The following is a 19,325-nucleotide window of genomic DNA, read 5'->3' on the forward strand; positions in this document are numbered from 1 at the left end:
GGTAATAGAGGGTTCTACCTTCCTCCCTCACCAAAATTTATTATTCCCTACAGAAGCATCCTACACCCTCCATGGAAAGCTATTTCTATCCTGAGTCTTATTTGCTTTTCTTCTATGCAGTTTTTGCTTGGAAAAACATGAATGCAACTGCAGCTTATCTAATCTCCAATGTGACAGTCACACTGGTGGTCTAATGCAAATGCCTGCAGTCATGTGCTTGATACAAACTCATGATGTATTGTGCTTGCTAAGGGGGTGGGGGGCGAAAATGTGAAAAGTATGTAAGGAAAACTCAAAATAGCTGTGCTGGTCCCTAACAGTCATTCCAGCAATGACGGCATTCACGGCTGCACTTGGTTATTTCTGAGTACCCTGCACTCCCTCAACATTCTCTTCAGATCGAGCTCTTACTTAATACCACTTAAGCCAGAAACACTGCCCTTCAGAAGGTTTAAATGACAAGGAGTCCACACTTGCCTCCGACTGCCCTTTCGGCTGGATCGCAGCATATTGAGGAGCCTAGAATTGGTGAAGAAACCTGACAGAGTGAACAGGGCAGTGACTGGATTCTTTCTGTCACCTTGGGCAGGGTGAAAACCTCCCCTGACCTAAGTTGTCTTTTGATTAAATTAGGTGCTTCTACTTCTAAAAATAACTTATGTTCCACAGTCCAGTGCCATCATTGCTCCTATACACACTGAAGGTATCAGTTCTGGCGTGAATTTTTTTCCTTCCACCTGTCACTGTCGTTAGGAACCTGGGGCTGTGGGTTTTCAGCTAGAGCATCCTCCAAGGCCTTCAAGGAAACAAAAAAAACCCACATGGGAAATGAAGGGGAAACCCAAGTGCTGGCTCCCCTAAACCTCTGGTACGAATCTATTATTAAAGCTGCGGTGAATCACCTGAGAGGTTTATCAGCCCCTCCTCCTTCCACCTACCCAACAAGCCCAACAACCACAGTAATGATTAGCTCCCTGGCAGAGCTCCACATCAAAGTGGTGTGGGACCCACCCAGCTAAACTGCTTTTAACCACACACTTCCTTCCTGAAGGAATGATCCTTATCAAAGGCAGGAAAACAGTCCCTTGGTGCTGATGAAACAAAGGTCATGACATAAACTATTCATTTACCTAACTATACAGTTCTACAAACTGCCAGAATTTGGTCAGTATAAATGGCGAGTCACTGAATAAGTATAAATGGCGAGTCACTGAATATGAAAACAATGAGTACAAATGGATTTATTTAATTTGTAGAGATCCACATAAATACTGAGAAGAGAGTGTAAGGTCTAAAGGTGACAATTCAGAAGACTCAGGGCAGACCTGACTCTGCTGCTCACCTTAGACTGTTCACCTTTCCAGTTCTGACTCTCAGGGATTACCAGCTGCTCTGTCTTCACTCTATCCTGCCCCCAGACCCTCCAACACTCACCCCACCCCCCTACCCCCACCCCCCCATAGCAAAAATAAATAAATAAGAGCTTCCTTTGTCAGACAGGTTTGAGAAATACTCCCTTTTAGAGATAACAATGCACGTCAACAAACTGAAGCCCTACAGCGAAGTAAGCTGTTTAACTTTGTTTAATCCAGTGCTATATAATACCTCCTATAATCTATGGGAAACGCTAGACAGAACGATCTATTACTTTCCCTTCAGGCTAACACTTTATGAATTTTAGAGTTCTCAGATTTCCCATTACCTGGCACACGCCTGACATCAAAATCTTACTGGATTGCAACTTACCAGCAAATTCATCTCATCTCTAGTAACACTTATAGTATACTGCTTAGCTCCTGTTACAAATAACTTGTTAACTGTTTCTGCTGCATTTATTAATGAGGATACAAATGCCTGGAAGGCAGGAGCCTCTGCTTATGTTTCTTCTGAACCATTAATAATAGCACTGTACAGTATAGCCCAAAGAGAAGATTATGGATTGATAAATTATTGATCACACAGGTTAAAAAGACAAACAAAAAAGATAAACACAAATCAGTATCTCATACCTGTGTTGCTACCTCTTCAATCTTGTGAACAGCTTTAGAATCAAACAAGACTTGTCTGCCTCTCCTTTCACAGTCCTGGTAAACTATCAGGCGAATCTCATTCAGGTCAAATTCTGAACATGACCAACTGTGAATTAAAAAGGACAAAGAAGTTATGGTATCTGCTTTACCTGGGATGGTCAGTGACAATAAGCTTCACAGCAAAGTGCTGTGCGCATGTCAAAAGACAAGCGCGCCATGTGATCCTGAGACCTGGAGCAGCCACTGGGCCTGGGGCAGACAGCCTTGGCTGTGGAACCTAATGGGCCATACAAGTGTGGTCAATTTACACGACAAAGGTTGGAAGCGTGCTTTAAATAATAAATCTTTGAAGGGAAAGTTCCTCCTTCCAAAGCTAGCTTGGATGCAGAACAGCCAGAAATCTCAAGAACAATGCACAGAGGGCTAAATTTGGACATGTGGTTCTTGGGATGGCAAACCTGAGCTATGGGAGTATTCAAGCTTCTGCGGGACTGGACAGGAAACCAACTGGAGCAAGTCAGTAGAGCCTTCTCCGTTCTCCTTCTTACCTATTCACTCACCCATGCTTAGGTCAAACTGAGTGGAATTACATGTCCTGAAACTTACTCTCTTTCCACTAGTATACCTGGTTCTGAAACAGTTTTTAAAACCCAAGTGCACTGCGCACTACATCTGAATTGCTAACAATAACCTTTAGCAATACAAGAAACATGTTTTTTTCCTAAGCAAACCAAAAGCTATGGGATAAAACTGCTCTGGAGAAAACATGGTCTTGTTCTTAAGTAATATATGACACTGGAATAAAGGAACTTAAAATGCACTGTTTGGGGCACATTTAATTATTAGTCATTAATCCATTCAACACACATATGAGTACCTACTGTGCTTTAGGTACTATGCAGATGCTAAGGATTCAGCAGTCAATGAACTGCACTGACTTGGTTCCTGCACTCATGGAGTGCATCACCTACTGGGAATTACTGGGCCAATAACTGTATAAAACCACATAAGTGTCGTAAGTGTCATCAAGGAAAATGATGTGTTTAAGAGCCTCAGATTTCCAGATTGAAGGGATGGGGGAACGGGCAGGGAAGACCCTGGAGACTTGTGGAAGTGACATCTGAGCATAGACCTGAAAAGAGTAAGAGTTAAGAAGAAAAACAAAAATGTGAAAATTAAGTGGTAAAGGGTAGGAGCAAGAGAGAGTTAGATGTATTTGAGAAATAAAAAGTAAAAAAAAAAAAAAAAAAGTCAGAGAAGGAGAACTGGGAGGTGGGCTGGGAAGGCAGGCCCAGCCTAGGTGCAATAAGAACCCAAGGAAAGCAGAGGGCTGATTAGATTAGATATACATTGAAAGAAAAAAAAAATTTCAACCCAGCTGCTCTAAGGAAAATGGGGATGGGACAAATTAAGACTAGCAGCTAGAAAGCCAAATGGAATTTATTATCATACTTCAGACCCAACACACAGAAAACTGTAGTGACAGCAACAGAGGTGGAGAAAAAGGGATAAACACTGGGACAAAACTGAGATAATTCAATGATGGATGAGACAGTGCCTCGGACAAAGAAGGGGCCATTTACTGTGACAGTGAATGAGTTTTGACAGATAAATGGTAGGTAAGTAAGTAGGTAGTTAAGTAGGTATATAGAAAGACAGACAAAAGCAAACTGCAAAACTAAGAGACAGTTTAAGGTGAAATCAGATGCATCTGTATTCAAATGCAAACTTGGAGCTTCCATTTCTTCATCAGTGCAATGAGATAATTAATGCTAACCTCACAAAGCTGCTATATAGATTACAGTTGAGAGCCTGTCTGAAAAATGCAGTCAACACGGAGCAAAACAAAAATAAGCAATGGAATTAAGACAAATTCTTGTCAGCACTGCCAGCCAGGTGTTCCTGAGTAAGCACTATCCCTGGATTCTACAGTTATATGAACCCATACTTTTAAGCTAAGTAATTCTTTTTCTTCCTTAAACCAACTTGATTTTGTTTTCTGATACTGGCAACCAAAAAAAGTCCTGAGACAGTTTTCCAACCACTAAATGTTTATATTACACAGGGTCATTAAAAAACATGTTGGGTGGAGACTTCTGAGAAGATGGCAGAGTGCGGTAGATTGAATTCACTCCTGCTCCATGGAAGATAGGGGATGGAGGGAGAATGACCAGAGAGAATGACCATACCCTCATCCACCTCCTGTGGTCCCAGGAGGTGGATGAGGGTATGAGTGATCGAGGGTCTTCAGTGCTTCTTGGGGAAGAGTGAGGCAGGCGGTCGGGATGGGGAATGCAGGGTGGGTGTGGTCAGCTGTGATGCCCACTGGGGGTGGAATGGCAACATGTGGCAAAGTGTGGATCTGAGGAAACTGACCATCCCTCCGTTCCACACTACCCCAGCTGCCGGTTGGGGAAACCTCTCTGAGCGGCCTCACAGCCAGTGGCACCTACAGTGAGCCCAGAGGTGTACCTGGCTGCTCACCACAAACAGCCAAACTCTGGGGCACTGACAGCAGCCATCCAGCTCAGTGCCATGGGTAGCCATCCCATCAGGTGCGGTGAGCAGTAAGATACACTAATGTAGAAAAATCAGTAATATTTCTATACATGAGTAATGCCTTATCTGAGCAGACAATTAAGGAAAAAATTCCATTTAAGACAGCAACCAAAAGAATCAGGTATCTAAGAACAAGCCTAACCAGGGATGTCAAGGATTTCTACGCAGAAAATTGCAAAACACTGCTAAAAGAAAATGTTTAAATGACCTAAATAGATGGAAAGACATTCCATGCACAAGGAAAGTAAGGTTGAATGTCATTAAGATGTCAATTCCACCCAAACTAATCTACAGAGTCAATGCAATACCAATCAAAATCACAACAACCTACCTTAAAGTTTTGAAAAAGCTAGTTATCAAATTCATTTGGAAGGGAAAGAGACCCTGAATAGCTAAAGATATCCTCAAAAGGTACAGTGAAATGGGAGGACTAACACTTCCTAACTTGAAAGCTCACTATAAAGCCACAGTGGTCAAAATACCATGGCACTGGAACAAAGAAGAATCGACCAATGGAATAAAAATCGAGAATGTGGAGATAAACCAACAAATCAATGGGCAATTGATTTTTGATAAGGCCCCCAAATCAACTGAACTGGGACAGATATTTTTCAGTAAATAGACATGAGAAAACTGGACATCATTAGCCAGAAAAATGAAAGAGGACTCCTACCTTATACCCCATAAAAAATTAATTCAAAATGGATTAAAGACCTAGATGAAAGATCCATTACCAAAAGATTTCCAGGAGAAAATGCAGGGAAACATCTTCAAGATTTAGTAATGGGAGATAACTTCTTAGACTTTACATCTAAAACACAAACAGTGAAAGAAAAAATAGATAAATGGGAACTCTTGAAGATCAAGACCTTCAAAGGACTATGTCAAAAAGGTGAATAGGCAGCCAACTCAATGGGAGAAAATATTTGGAAACCACATATCAGATAAAGACTTGATATCTGTGTATATAAAGAAATTACACAGCTGAACAACAAAAGACAAACAATCCAATTATAAAATGGGTAGAGGATATGAATAGACACTTTTCTGAAGAGCAAATACAAATGGCTAAAAAGCACATGAAGAGATGCTCATTTTCATTAGCTATAAGGGAAACAAAGAACAAGACTACAATGAGACACCACCTCAAACCTGTAAAAATGACTGCTATTAAACAAACAGAAAACTGCAAGTATTAGAGAGGATGTGGAGAAACTAGAACACTTATTCACTGTTGGTGGTAATGTGTAACAGTGCAGATGTGGTGGGAAACATTTTGGCGATTCCTTACAAAACTAAACATTGAGTTGCCCTATGACCCAGCATTACCAATACTCAGCACATACCCAGAAAAACTGAGATATGAACAGATATCTGCACACTGATGTCAACAGCAGCACTATTTACAATTGCCAAAAGATGGAAACAATCCAAGTGGCCATCAACAGATGAGTGGCTAAACAAAATGTGTTATATACATACAATATACACAGTAACAGTTAAAGCAACTGAAAAATAGATCAGGCCTCAATTAAAGATAAAAATGAAATCAGTCTGGCTGGGACTAAGGTAAATCAGAATACAGGGTAACATATGATAGTGTATGTACTATAGACCTTCACCTACTGTATGAGACCAAAAGCAGAGAGATGTATTATGCCTAGAACCTAAATTTTCTTTAACACAAAATCTAAATCATCTTGTCTGTATAACTCATTTAAAGAACCCAAACTCCTGGAGTCCAGATGCGAACAAGGCATCATAACTCTGTATAGCTTAATACAATACCAGGAGATATCTCAGACTATGATGGGTTGATAATGAAAAATTACTGGTAGGGTCCTTTCAGGGTTCAAAGGAAAAAAAAATGGAACTATTAAACTTTTCTATCTGGGAAATCCCAGGTACCCTCTCAACCATTGGGAATGCCTAAGAAAACAGCCAAGCTCTTGATTTTGAGGTTTGCCCTTCTTCTGTACTGGAGAAGCTAAAACTAGCTATATCAAGGCCGAAGATATAAACCTCTTTTGTTGCTCTGATGTGGCCTCTCTTTCTCTCTCAATCCAACTCTGCAAGGGAAATCACAACGCAACCTCCTACATGGGACATGGCATTTGGGGGTGAAAATCTCCCTACCAACATGGGGCATGACTCCAGGGATGAGCCTTGCCCTGGTACTCTGGTATCAACAATGCCTTCTTGCAGAAAAGGGGGAAAGAAGCATAATAAAATAAGGCATCAGTGCCTGAGAGATCAAATAGAGTCAAGCTATTCTGGAGGTTACTCTTATACAAGATTCAGTAAGATAGTGGTCATTGCAATTGTTTGCTAACCCCCAATCAACATCACTCCTGTTAACTTTGATTAATTTTTGAAATTTTAAAAAAATATGTAACAACAAATGCAAACTTTCTTAACACATGACCATTCGGTTTGACATATATAATCAGTAATTCACAATATCATCACATAGTTGCATATTCATCATCATAATCATATCTTAGAATATTTGTATCAATTCAGAAAAAGAAATAAAAAGACAACAGAAGAACACTGATACATATCATACCACCTACCCCTCCCTTTCATTGATCACTAGCACTTCAATCTACTAAACTTATTTTAACATTTGTTCCCCCTATTATTTGTTTTTATTCTGTATGTTTTACTCATCTATTGATAAGGTAGATAAAAGGAGAATCAGACACAAGGTTTTCACAATCACACAGTCACATTGTGAAAGCTATATCATTATACAATCATCTTCAAGAAACGTGGCTACTGGAACACAGCTCTATATTTTCAGGCAGTTCCCTCCAGCCTCTTCATTACATCTTGACTAACAAGGTGATATCTATTTAATGCATAAGAATAACCTCCAGGATAACCTCTCGACTCTGTTTGGAATCTCTCAGCCATCGACAATTTATTTTGCTTCATTTCCCTCTTTCCCCTTTTGCTTGAGAAGATTTTCTCAATCCTTTGATGCTGAGTCCCAGCTCATTCTAGGATTTCTGTCCCATGCTGCCAGGAAGGTCCAAACCCCTGGGAATCATGTCCCACATAGACAGGGAGAGGGCGGTGAGTTTGCTTGTTGTATTGGTTGAAGAGAGAGGCCACATGTAAGCAACAAAAGAGGTTCTCTTGGGGGGTGACTCTTAGGCTTAATTTTAAGTAGGCTTGACCTATCCTTTGTGGGGTTAAGTTTCATACATCTGAGGAACAAAAGAGGTTCTCTTGGGGGTGACTCTTAGGCCTAATTTTGAGTAGGCTTAGCCTATCTTTTGCAAGGTTAAATTTCATATGAACAAACCCCCAGATTGAGGGCTCAACCTATCGCTTTGGTTGTTCCCACTGCTTGTGAGAATATCAAGACTTCACCACTTGGGGAAGCTGAATTTTCCCCCTTTCTCACCATTCCCCCCAAGGGGACTTTGCGAATACTTTTTTATTCACTGTTCAAATCCTTCTGGGATTTATCAGGGCATCACTCTGCACAAACCTACAAAATCTCATGCCCTACTTAAGGTTCCATGTACTTATGGTGTTCATGTAAGTATCCACATAAGTTATATCAGGAAATGCACTAGTCACAATATAAATTTTGTACCAATAAATATTTTTTTTTGCTTTAGTCTTTAAATTTTCAACACCCTGCATTACTGACATTCCTTTGTTCTTCCTCATGCAAAACATTTTTAAACTTGTATACTTAGTCACCATCATTATACACTCTAGGCATTCCTAGATTATACCATCTCAGTCTTTATCATCTATCTTTCCTTCTGATTTCATGTGTGCCCCCAGACCTCCTCCCACTATCATTCTCACATTCAGCTTCATTCCGTGTTCTAACATTACTATATTACAGCGAGGTTGTATTGTTATCCATTTCTGAATTTTTACAATCAGTTCTGTTGTACAATCTGTATCCCTTCAGTTCCAATTACCCTATTTCTATCTCCTGATGACCTCTGTTCGTAACTGAAAATTCTCCAAGTTCATTCATTAATGTTAGTTCATATCAGTGAGACCATACAGTATTTGCCCTTTTGTTTCTGGCTAATCTCACCCAGCATAATGCCCTTAAGGTCCATCCATGTTGTTACATACTTCACCACTTTATACTGTCTTACAGCTGCATAATATGTATATACGTATGTATGCATACACACACACACACACACACACACACACACACACACACACACGTATATACCATAGCTTGTTTAGCCATTCGTCTGTTGATGGACATTCTGGCTGTTTCCATCTTTGGCAATTGTAAATAATGCTGCTATAAACATTGGTGTGCAAATGTCTGTTTGTGTCTTTGCCCTCATGTCCTCTGAGTAGATACCTAGCGATGGTATTGTCGGGTCATATGGCAAGTCTATACTTAGCTTCCTGAAGAACTGCCAAACTGCCAAACTGCCTTCCACAGTGATTGTACCATTTGACATTCACACCAACAGTGAATAAGTGTGCTTCTTTCTGCACATCCTCTCCAGCACTTGTTGTTTTCTGTTTTATTGATAATGGCCATTCTGGTGGGTGTGAGATCATATCTTATTGTGGTTTTTATTTTATTTCCCTAATAGCCAGGGAAGTTGAGCATCTTTTCATGTGGCTTTTGGCCATTTGTATTTCCTCTTCTGAGAAGTGTCTGTTAGAGTCTTTTGCCCATTTTGTAATTGGGTTGTCTGTCTTTGTTGTGTTGAACAATCTCTTTATATATTCTGGATACAAGACCTTTATCTGATAAATCGTTTACAAATATTGTCTCCCATTGTATAGGCTGTCTTTTTACTTTCTTGACAAAGTTCTTTGACGTACAAAAGTGTTTAATTCTGAGGAGTTCCCATTTATTTCTTTCTTTCTTCAATGCTCGTGCTTTGGGTGTAAGGTCTAGGAAATCACCTACTATTATAAGATTTACAAGATATTTCCCTACATTTTCTTCTAACAGTTTTATGGTCTTTGATCTAATGTTTAGGTCTTTGATCCACTTTGAGTTAATTTTTGTATAGGGTGTTAGATATGGATCCTGTTTCATTCTTTTGCATATGGATATCCAGTTCCCTAGGCACCATTTATTGAACAGACTGTTCTGTCCCAGGTGAGTTGGCTTGACTGCCTTATCAAAGATCAATTGTCCATAGATGAGAGGGTCTATATCTGAACACTGTTCAATTCCATTGGTCAGCATATCTATCTTTATGCCAGTACCAAGCTGTTTTGACCACGGTAGCTTCATAATACACCTTAAAGTAGGTAGCATGAGACCTCTGACTTCATTTTTCTTTCTCAGGATACTTTTGGCTATTCAGGGCACCCTGCCCTTCCAGATAAATTTGGTTATTGCTTTTTCTTTCTGAAAAGTAAGTTTTGGGGATTTTAATTGGTATTGCATTAAATACGTAAATCAATTTAGGTAAAACTGACATCTTAACTATATTTAGTTTTCCAATCCATGAACACAGTATGCCCTTCCAATTATTTAGGTCTTCTGTGATTTCTTTTAACAACTTTCTACAGTTTTCTTTCTATAGGTCTTTTGCGTCTGTAGTTAAATTTATTCCTAAATATTTCATTATCTTGGTTGCAATTGTAAATGGAATTTTTTTCATGATTTCCCCCTCAGAATGTTCATTACTAGTGTATAGAAACACTACGGATTTTTGAGTGTTGATCTTGCAACCTGCCATGTTGCTGTACTCATTTATTAGCTCTAGTAGTTTTGATGTGGAGTTTTCTGGGTTTTCAACATATAGTATCATATCATCTGCAAACAGCGAGAGTTTCACTTCTTCCTTTCCAATTTTGATGCCTTGTGTATTTCTTTTTCTTGTCTAATTGATCTGGCTAGAACTTCCATATAATATTGAATAACAATGGTGATAGTGGACATCCTTGGCTTGTTCTTGATCTTAGGGGGAAAGTTTTCAGTTTTTCTCCATTGAGGATGATGTTAGCTGTGGGTTTTTCATGTATTCCCTTTATCATGTTGAGGAAGTTTCCTTCTATCACTATCTTTTGAAGTGTTTTGAACAGGAAAGGATGTTGAATTTTGTCAAATGCCTTTTCTCCATCAATTGGGATGATTATGTGGTTTTTTGCTTTGATTTGTTGATACAGTGTATTACATTAATTGATTTTCTTATGGTGAACCATCCTCGCATACCTGGGATGACTCCTACTTGGTCATGGTGCATAATTCTTTCAATATGCTACTGGATTCGATGTGCAAGAATTTTTTTGAGCATTTTTGCATCTATATTTATAAGAGAGACTGGTCTGTAGTTTTCTCTTTTTTTTTTTTTGTAATATCTCTGTCTGGCTTTGGTATGAGGCTGATGTTGGCTTAGTAGAATGAGTTAGGTAGCATTCCCTCCTCTTCGGTTTTTTTGAAGAGTTTGAGCAGGATTGGTACTAATTGTTTCTTGAATGTTTCATAGAATTCACATCTGAAGCCATCTGATTCTGGACTTTCATTTTTGGGGAGCTTATGAATGACTGATTCAATTTCTTTACTTGTGATTGGTTTGTTGAGATCACCTATTTCTTCTTGAGTCAATGTTGTTTGTTCACGTCTCTCTAGGAAGTCATCCATTTCATCTACATTGTCAAGTTTAGCATAAAGTTGTTCATAGTATCTTCTCATTATTACCTTTATTTCTGTGGGGTCAGCAGTTATGTCTCCTCTTCCATTTCTGATTTTATTTATTTGCATCTTCTCTCTTCTTTTTGTCAACCTCACTAAGGGTCCATCAATCTTATTGATTTTCTCATAGAACCAACTTCTGGTTTTGTTCATTTTCTTGATTGTTTCCATGTTCTCAATTTCATTTATTCCAGCTCTAATCTTCATTATTTCTTTCTTTTTGCTTGCTTTGGGGTTAGTTGGCTATTCTTTCTCTAGTTCTTCCAAGTGGACAGTTAATTCCTCAATTTTTGCTCTTTCTTGTTTTTTGATATAGGCATTTAAGGCAATAAATTTCCCTCTTAGCACTGCCTTTGCTACATCTCATAAATTTTGGTATGTCGTGTTTTTCCATTTGCCTCGAGATATTTACAGATTTCTCTTGTAATTTCTTCCTTGACCCACTGGTTGTTTAAGAGTAGGTTGTTGAGCCTCCATATATTTCTGAATTTTCTGGCACTCTGCCTATTATTGATTTCCAACTTCATTCTTTATAATCTGAGAAAGTGTTTTGCATGATTTCAATCATTTTAAGTTTATTGAGACTTGCTTTGTGACCCAGCATCTGGTCTATCCTTGAGAATAATCCATGTGCACTTGAGAAAAAGGTATATCCTGCTGTTGTGGGATGTAATGTTCTACAAATGTCTGTTAAGTCTAGCTCATTTGTTGTATTACTCAAATTCTCTGTTCCTTTACTGATCCTCTGTCTAGATGTTCTGTCCATTGATGAGAGTGGGGAATTGAAGTCTCGAATTATTATGGCAAATGCGTCTATTTCTCTTTTCAGTGTTTGCCTCATGTATTTTGGAGCATTCTGGCTCGGTGCATAAATATTTATGATTACTATGTCTTCTTGTTGAATTGTTCTTTTATTAATACATAGTGTCCTTCTTTGACTCTTTTAATTGTTACACATTTGAAGTCTAATTTGTTGGATATTAGTATAGCTATTCCTGCTCTTTTCTGATTGTTATTTGCATGAATATCTTTTCCTAACCTTTCACTTTCAACCTATGTTTATCCTTGGGTCTAAGATGCATTTCCTGCAGACAGCATGTAGATGGGTCCTGTTTTTTAATCCATTTTGCCTGTCTATGTCTTTTGTTTGGGGAGTTTAATCCATTGACATTTATTGTTATTACTATACAGGCAGTACTTTCTTCTACCATTTTGCCTTTTGGATTTTATATGTCATATCTAGTTTTCCTTCTTTTTACCTTTACTGATAGTCTTCATTTCTACACTCTTCTCCACACCTCCCTCTCCTGTCTTTTCACATCTGTCTCTACTGCTCCCCTTTAGTATTTCTTGCAGATTCTCTTAGTCACAAATTCTCTCAGTGATTTTTTGCCTGAAAATGTTTTAGTTTCCAATTTTTGAAGGACAATTTTGCTGGATATAGAATTCTTGGTTGGCAGTTTTTCTCTTTTAGTAATTTAAATATATCATCCCACTGTCTTCTCGCCTCCATAGTTTTGCTGAGTAATCTATGCATACTCTTATGGGGCTTCCCTCACACGTGATGGATTGCTTTTCTCTTGTTGCTTTCAAGATTCTCTCTTTCTCCTTGACACCTGACATTCTGATTAGCAAGTGTCTTGGAGTACATCTATTTGGATCTATTCTCTTTGGGGTACGCTGCACTTTTGGGTCTGTAATTTTAAGTCTTTCATAAGAGTTGGGAAATTTTCAGTGATAATTTCCTCCATTAGTTTTTCTCCTCCTTTTCCCTTCTCTTCTCCTTCTGGGATACTCACAACATGTGTATTTGCGCGCTTCATGTTGTCAATCAGTTCCCTGAGTTCCTGCTCATATTTTTCCATTCTTTTCCCTATCTTTTCTTTTGCTTATTGGATTTCAGATATGTCGCCCTCCAGTTCACTAATCCTATCCTCTGCCTCTTGAAATCTGATGCTATAGATTTCTATTGTTTTTTTCATCTCTTCTACCGTGCCTTTCATTCCCATAAGTTCTGTGATTTGTTTTTTCAGACTTTCAATTTCTTCTTCTTGTTCATTCCTTGCCTTCTTTATATCCTCCCTGAATTCACTGACTTGATTTTTGATGAGGTTTTCCATGTCTGTTTGAACATTCTGAATTAATTGGTTCAACTCCTGCATCTCATTTGAATTGTTGGTTTGTTCCTTTGACTGGGCCATATCTTCATTTTTCCTAGTATGATTCATTAATTTTTTGCTGGCGTCTAGGCATTTAATTACCTCAATTAGTTTATTCTGGAGATTGTTTCACTTTTTCTACCCAGGATTTTTTTGCTGGATAAGTTTGTTGTCTATCTGTTCTTTGACATTCAGTTCAGCTTATTCTTGACCTCTAGCTTAGGTTTTGTTTAACAGATCAGAATTTTTCAGTTCTTGTTTTCTTGTTTCTTGTGCTGCCTGTATGGTGCTTCCCCCACCCCCTTTAAGAGGGTCTACTTAGATATTATAGATTCCAGTCAGATTTTCCCAGACCAAACTAATTGGCCTCCTGTCAGGAGGAAAGAGTCACGTGCGTCAGTTTTCCCTGCAGGTGAGAACTGGGGAAGCTTCCTATGAAGCTCTGGGCTCTCCATTTTTCCTATTCTGCCTAGTATCTGGTACTTGTCTGCCTGCAGGTCCCACCAGCATAAGGTGATGCAGTATCTTTAACTCCAGCAGACTCTTCCTGCTGGGGGCATAGCGGAGACAGGGGAGAAATTGTAGTCTGGTTTTAATCACTGCACTTTTCCAGACCCTGGGGTCTGAACTCCTTGAGGGAAGGATTCCAACTGAGCTGGGCCCCACTCCTCTCCTGGGGAAGACACAGGTTTGAGACAAACACTCAAGATTAATTCTGCCTATGCCTGGGCAGTGCAGCCCAAGAAGCCTTGTAGCTGTATCCAAAGAACAGTCAAGCCATAGAAACCAGCCACCAAAAAGAAAAAGAAAAATCCTTTTCACAGCAGGAACACTATTTCTTGGGTTTGCCAATCAAGAGATTAGACTGGTATGTTGCTCTGTGTATCCCCAGGTTCTATGTACTTTCCTTCAGGGCCCAGACCTTTTCAAATCCAAAGAAATCATTTTTTTTTTTCCTTTTTCCATCAGCCCTGCCCTCTCTGCACCGGGGCAAAACCCAGTGATATCCACTTTTACTCAACGTTCAGCTGAGCTGGGGGCCTATTTTTAGTAGTCAGAATTTGTGAAATTCCACAACTGGAGTTTGGTTGTGTTCAGCCCCTGCTGCTGGTAATGTCTCTTTCGTTTCCCCTCTGGGAAGCAGCCTGTGGGGGAGGGGCACCAGCTGCTGTGCCTTGGGGGACTCACAGTTCTGGGTCGTATCACAGCTGGTCCAGCTGGCCCACAATGGGGTATGCTGTGTGTCCGGTCACTGACGTGGCCCCAGCAGTTGTTCTGTACTGTTCCTGGCTATTTATTAGCTGTTCTGGAGGACGAACTAAATCCCACACCCCACTAAGCTGCCATTTTGGCACTCTACTCTTAACAACACCTAGGGCTAGAACTGAGACTCTATAATGAACTTTCTTGTATTAGGTTTCCTTTTCTAGAACCTATAGTTTCCAGAGGGTTCCTAGGCCAGATAAATCCTGAAACACACAGGAACGAGCCTCTCCAAGATTATCGATTGATTACATCCCTGTATGCTTTAGTGTTGACACTGTTCACATGAAAAGGTGAGAATGGGCATTGCCTAGAGATCTCAATAGACAGGGAGAAGGATCAAAGGAGAAGAAGGTATGATACAGAGAACAGAATTTAACAAACAAGTATGACTACTGAATCACTATACTAATATTCCTTCTAGCCTCCAGTGTTTTGGAACAGCTAGAAGGAAAAAATTTGAAATAGTGAAATGGTAAGCCATAACAAACTCTGAAATCTGTTCTGTAACCACTTATTGAAGTATACTTTAAAAAGTATTGCTTTTTCTTACTTTTCTTTGTACTTATGTTATATTTCACAATAAAAAATGTTAAAAAAAATTTTTAAAACTCTGAAATTGCGTATTTTTTAACGTACACAAGTTAATGTCATTAAAAGTGAAAAATTAAAAACGGTAATTGTTTTTTGTTGTTGTTGTTGCTCTATCTATTTTGCCCCTACAATTATCTTTTGTGAAAGTAGTTGTACGGGTTTGAATCTGTTGTGTACCCCAGAAAAGCCATGTCCTTTAATCCTCATTCAATACTGCTAGGTAATACATTTTTTTATTGTTTCTATGGAGATGTGACCCACACAATTGTAGGTGGTAATTTTTGATTAGGTAGTTTCATGGAGATGTGTCTCTACCCATTCAAGTCGGCGTTGCTTACTGGAGCCCCTTAAGAGCCCTTAAGCAACCCTATTTTGGAAAAAGCCCATTTTGGAAAAAGCTTTAGAACCACAAGAGTCAACGGAACGAACAGAGTCCTGGGGAAGTTGTTGAAGAGAAAGCTAGCAGATCTCACTGTGTGCCTTTCCAGCTGAGAGAGAAACCCTGAATGTCACTGGCCTTCTTGAACCAAGGTATCTTTCCCTGGATGCCTTCGATTGGACATTTTGCTTTAATTTGAGTATTTTCAAGGCCTTAGAACTGTAAACTTGCAACTTAATAAATTTCCCCTTTTAAAAGACGTTCTGTTTCTGGTATATCACATTCCAGCAGCTTGCAAACTAGAACAGTAATATTATAATTTACAAAGCAATTTATTCTATTCTTATTTTGGAGTGCGGAGGGGAGGGTCACATTGATTCATTACCAAACTGAGAACAGGCTCTCTAGAAGAGCTAAACACAAGGCCTTATTATATATTTCACATATTTCAATGTAAATAAATGGACATAAAAGATAAGGAAAGAGAAGAAGTGTATGTATGCTAGATTGTCCAAAAAAATTTTTTTTAACCAAATGCCCTAAAACGTATTTTACAAAATATGAGGAAATCCGTATTCTTCTTCCACATAAATATGGTCTTTGGTATAATACCTAATTATAATCTCGACATTTACCACTACTAATATTACTAGAAGAAATTACTGTTGAGTAATTTGGTAAAGAACACAGAGGCAGGATAAAGAGATTAAATGAGTCAGAATGCGGCAGGCCTAGGGTCAAATCTCAGCTCTGCTTCCCACTAGTTTTATAGCCATGGGAAAGTCTCCCTGAGAGGCAGTCCTAGGGCCCGGGGTAGATAAAAGAAGATAATCTATGGAACTCCTCCAGCTCCTTTCCCTACCATCCCTGATAATCAGGCTTGATTGTCAGTAATCACATACCACATATACTCTCTTCATGTTCATATTCACTTATACATCCAACCAGCAGTGACTGTGGGGCCTCTACGAGCACCATCCAGGCACTTTATGGAGGGCAACTCTGTCTGAACCAGATGAAAAATAATCTTTGTGTTGTTGTCTTAAAATATCTATTTCAGAGAAAATTCTTTTAATCAGAACTACTTCATTTTTTTTTCTTTCATTAAATGCAAAGAAAGGACACTGTCCTTGACATCAGGGGACAGGATATTATTGGTCTACTTTATGATCATAACTGTATGCCTTGAGTAACAAAAAATGAGATTTGTCTACTTTTTTTTACTACAAAATTTAAATAAAATAGCTTATATAGATCCAATGTAGTTTTAAATTCTATGAGGCTAAGATCTGCCTGGGTTAGGACTAACATTAGAACTAATTCTGGAAGTACTCATCAAGAGCAGAAAGCAAGTGACCAAAGTCTGCATTTTAAAGATAGTCCATTTTCTGTACCTTAAATCATGTGAAATATTATTTATTGCATAAATATATAAAAGATATATTTTATATATCTTTAAATATATATATAACCATGAAATCAAAAGTTCATCAAATGGCTGATTTTCAGTTTGCAATATGCATGCTAAAAAGGCCTGGAAAACTACGCAAAGAAACTATGAATAATTACCTCTAGAGAATTGGAATAGGGGATTGTAGAAGGGGATGGAGATGGAAATTGGACAGTGAAATTTCCTTTCTATTTCATGTCCTTCTATTTGAATTTAATAGGAACATGTACAACTCTTTTAATTAAAATGAATGGAGTTAAGTTTAACAAATCTAGTTTATACATAATATTTCTGCTAGCCCATCATCCCACAATTTTAAATTTGATGTAATTCAAATTTTATGAAAAAACTAGGCCTCTTGTTTGATGTATTTAGTCAGGATTTATTGAAAACTTACTTTATATAAAGTACTCAGGGGGATACAATAAGATGAGTAAGAAACATCCCTAAGGAACTTAAAATCTAGAGGAAGAGACAATCATATAGGTAACTATATGAAAACAAGTCAGAACACAACAACAAGGGAGGAAACAGGAAAAATTCCTGTTTGATGCAATATTTAAACAAAAAAGCCACAAAGGAAGCAAAGATTGCACATGTGATAAACAGGGGAGAGAGTCATTCCATGCAGGGGCACAGCACAAACCAAAACAGGCAAACGGTACAATGTCCAGTCTTATGTGGTTATCTACTACAGAGGAATTACAAAGGAAATGAAACTGGAAGGACAGTTTAGTTTAGGACTGTACGTGGGAACACTGAATGCTATGCTAAGGAATGTATATTGTTACACAAGCAGAGAGACACTATTCCAAGTTTTTGAGAAAGGTAATGACAGGTTCTAACCTGTAATTTGGGGAGAAAAAAAAAAGTGGTTTGAGAAGATCTTTCTTATGGCAAACGCAGGGGTGTGCTGATGCATTAAGAGTATCCAAGGGTCACAGCTAGTAAGGAAAAGAGCTGCAGTCATACAATTCCTGCAAGGAGATCTGCTATGTCCTCCAAGACCAATTCTAGCGTTGGTGTTGGATTCTCCACTGGAACTTTTTAGAGGATTCAGGCTAGTAGTGGGCGTGAGTATACTCATGTTGAGGAATGATCTATGAAAGAAGAATGCTTGGAAACATTCTCTGTCTGGCTCTCACACAAGGAAGCAACCATATATAGTCAAAATTAAGTTCACATGAAGAGTGAACATGAATTAAAGTTCACACGATTAAGTGAAGAGCAGTCTTCTGATCCGAGAACGTAAATGACAGAGAACTTGAAATAGTGCAAGAAAAAGTAAAGCAAAAACAAATAAAATCAACAATAGTGGTCAAAAACTGGCATTTAAAAAGTATTGCATGCCTAGGTGTAGCAAGCATTGTTTCAGGAACTGGTGACCAAGCAGTAAACAGATAACAGATAGCCCCTGCTCCTATGAAGTTTACTACACTTACAATGGTACTTTGCCAACCACTCTCAATCCTACTCTTCCCATTCTATGCTCTTTTTTTCTGCCAACTCCCACAGCTCCTCTTCCTCCTCAAAAAACAAGTTTCTAAATACAAACAGAAACCTCTCAAAAGGTGGAGCAAGGCAGCTCAAATGGCTATTATCAGAAAATAAAACTGGGAGTGGAGGAAAAGGGAAAATTATGCTTGAGATGGCAATCGGAGTTCACCCTGTCAGCACTTAATGTACACTATTTCCCACCCAGTATCAAGCCACTTATTTCAAAAGAGAAAAACTATGTAAAGAGATGACAGTAATGAATTTGTTACTAATTTATTTTTGGTAGGTTACTACTCTCGGGAAGGTGGCTATCAGTTGACTTTTGATATTTTGCAAATTAACTGATTTTTCTTTCTTCCCTTATTTTGTATTTATACAGCCTTTAGCTGCACAAATTGCCCAGTTTAATTTCAGGGGAACTGCATAAAAATTCTCTGCTGAATTACTGTCCTGTGATCAAGAGAATAGTAAAAAGTGCTTAAGTATTCCAGTTCTCTGAATAGAAGCTTTACAACATAATGCTAACCTAAAGATACAATTTAAAAACTACCCCAATTTAATGCATCCTACTGTTATCTCACCAAAAGAGATTTATATTAGATGTTGGCTGCAACTTTTTCTGTGCCTGAGAAAGTAGGTGATATGCAAATCCTTTACTCCTTTTGTAAAAGGAATGTGTGGAATGAAAGAGCAAATTCCTATAATCAGCAGTGTGGTGAAACGGAAAGAGCAC

General features: G+C 38.6%; 1 protein-coding gene across 6 annotated transcripts in view; it reads right to left on the reverse strand.

Annotated features, from left to right (window-relative positions):
* The window catches only part of FNIP2 (folliculin interacting protein 2), a 152,093-nt gene that overhangs the window by 84,405 nt on the left and 48,363 nt on the right, over positions 1–19,325 (reverse strand). For all 6 annotated transcript variants that reach the window (XM_077139662.1, XM_077139660.1, XM_077139663.1 and 3 more), the window contains exon 2: positions 2,010–2,136. In XM_077139662.1, the coding sequence (XP_076995777.1) occupies positions 2,010–2,136 (127 nt within the window). The remainder of the gene's footprint in view (positions 1–2,009; positions 2,137–19,325) is intronic.

This window comes from Tamandua tetradactyla, chromosome 22 (genome assembly GCF_023851605.1).
Source record: "Tamandua tetradactyla isolate mTamTet1 chromosome 22, mTamTet1.pri, whole genome shotgun sequence".
In the NCBI taxonomy this organism is placed as follows: domain Eukaryota; kingdom Metazoa; phylum Chordata; class Mammalia; order Pilosa; family Myrmecophagidae; genus Tamandua; species Tamandua tetradactyla.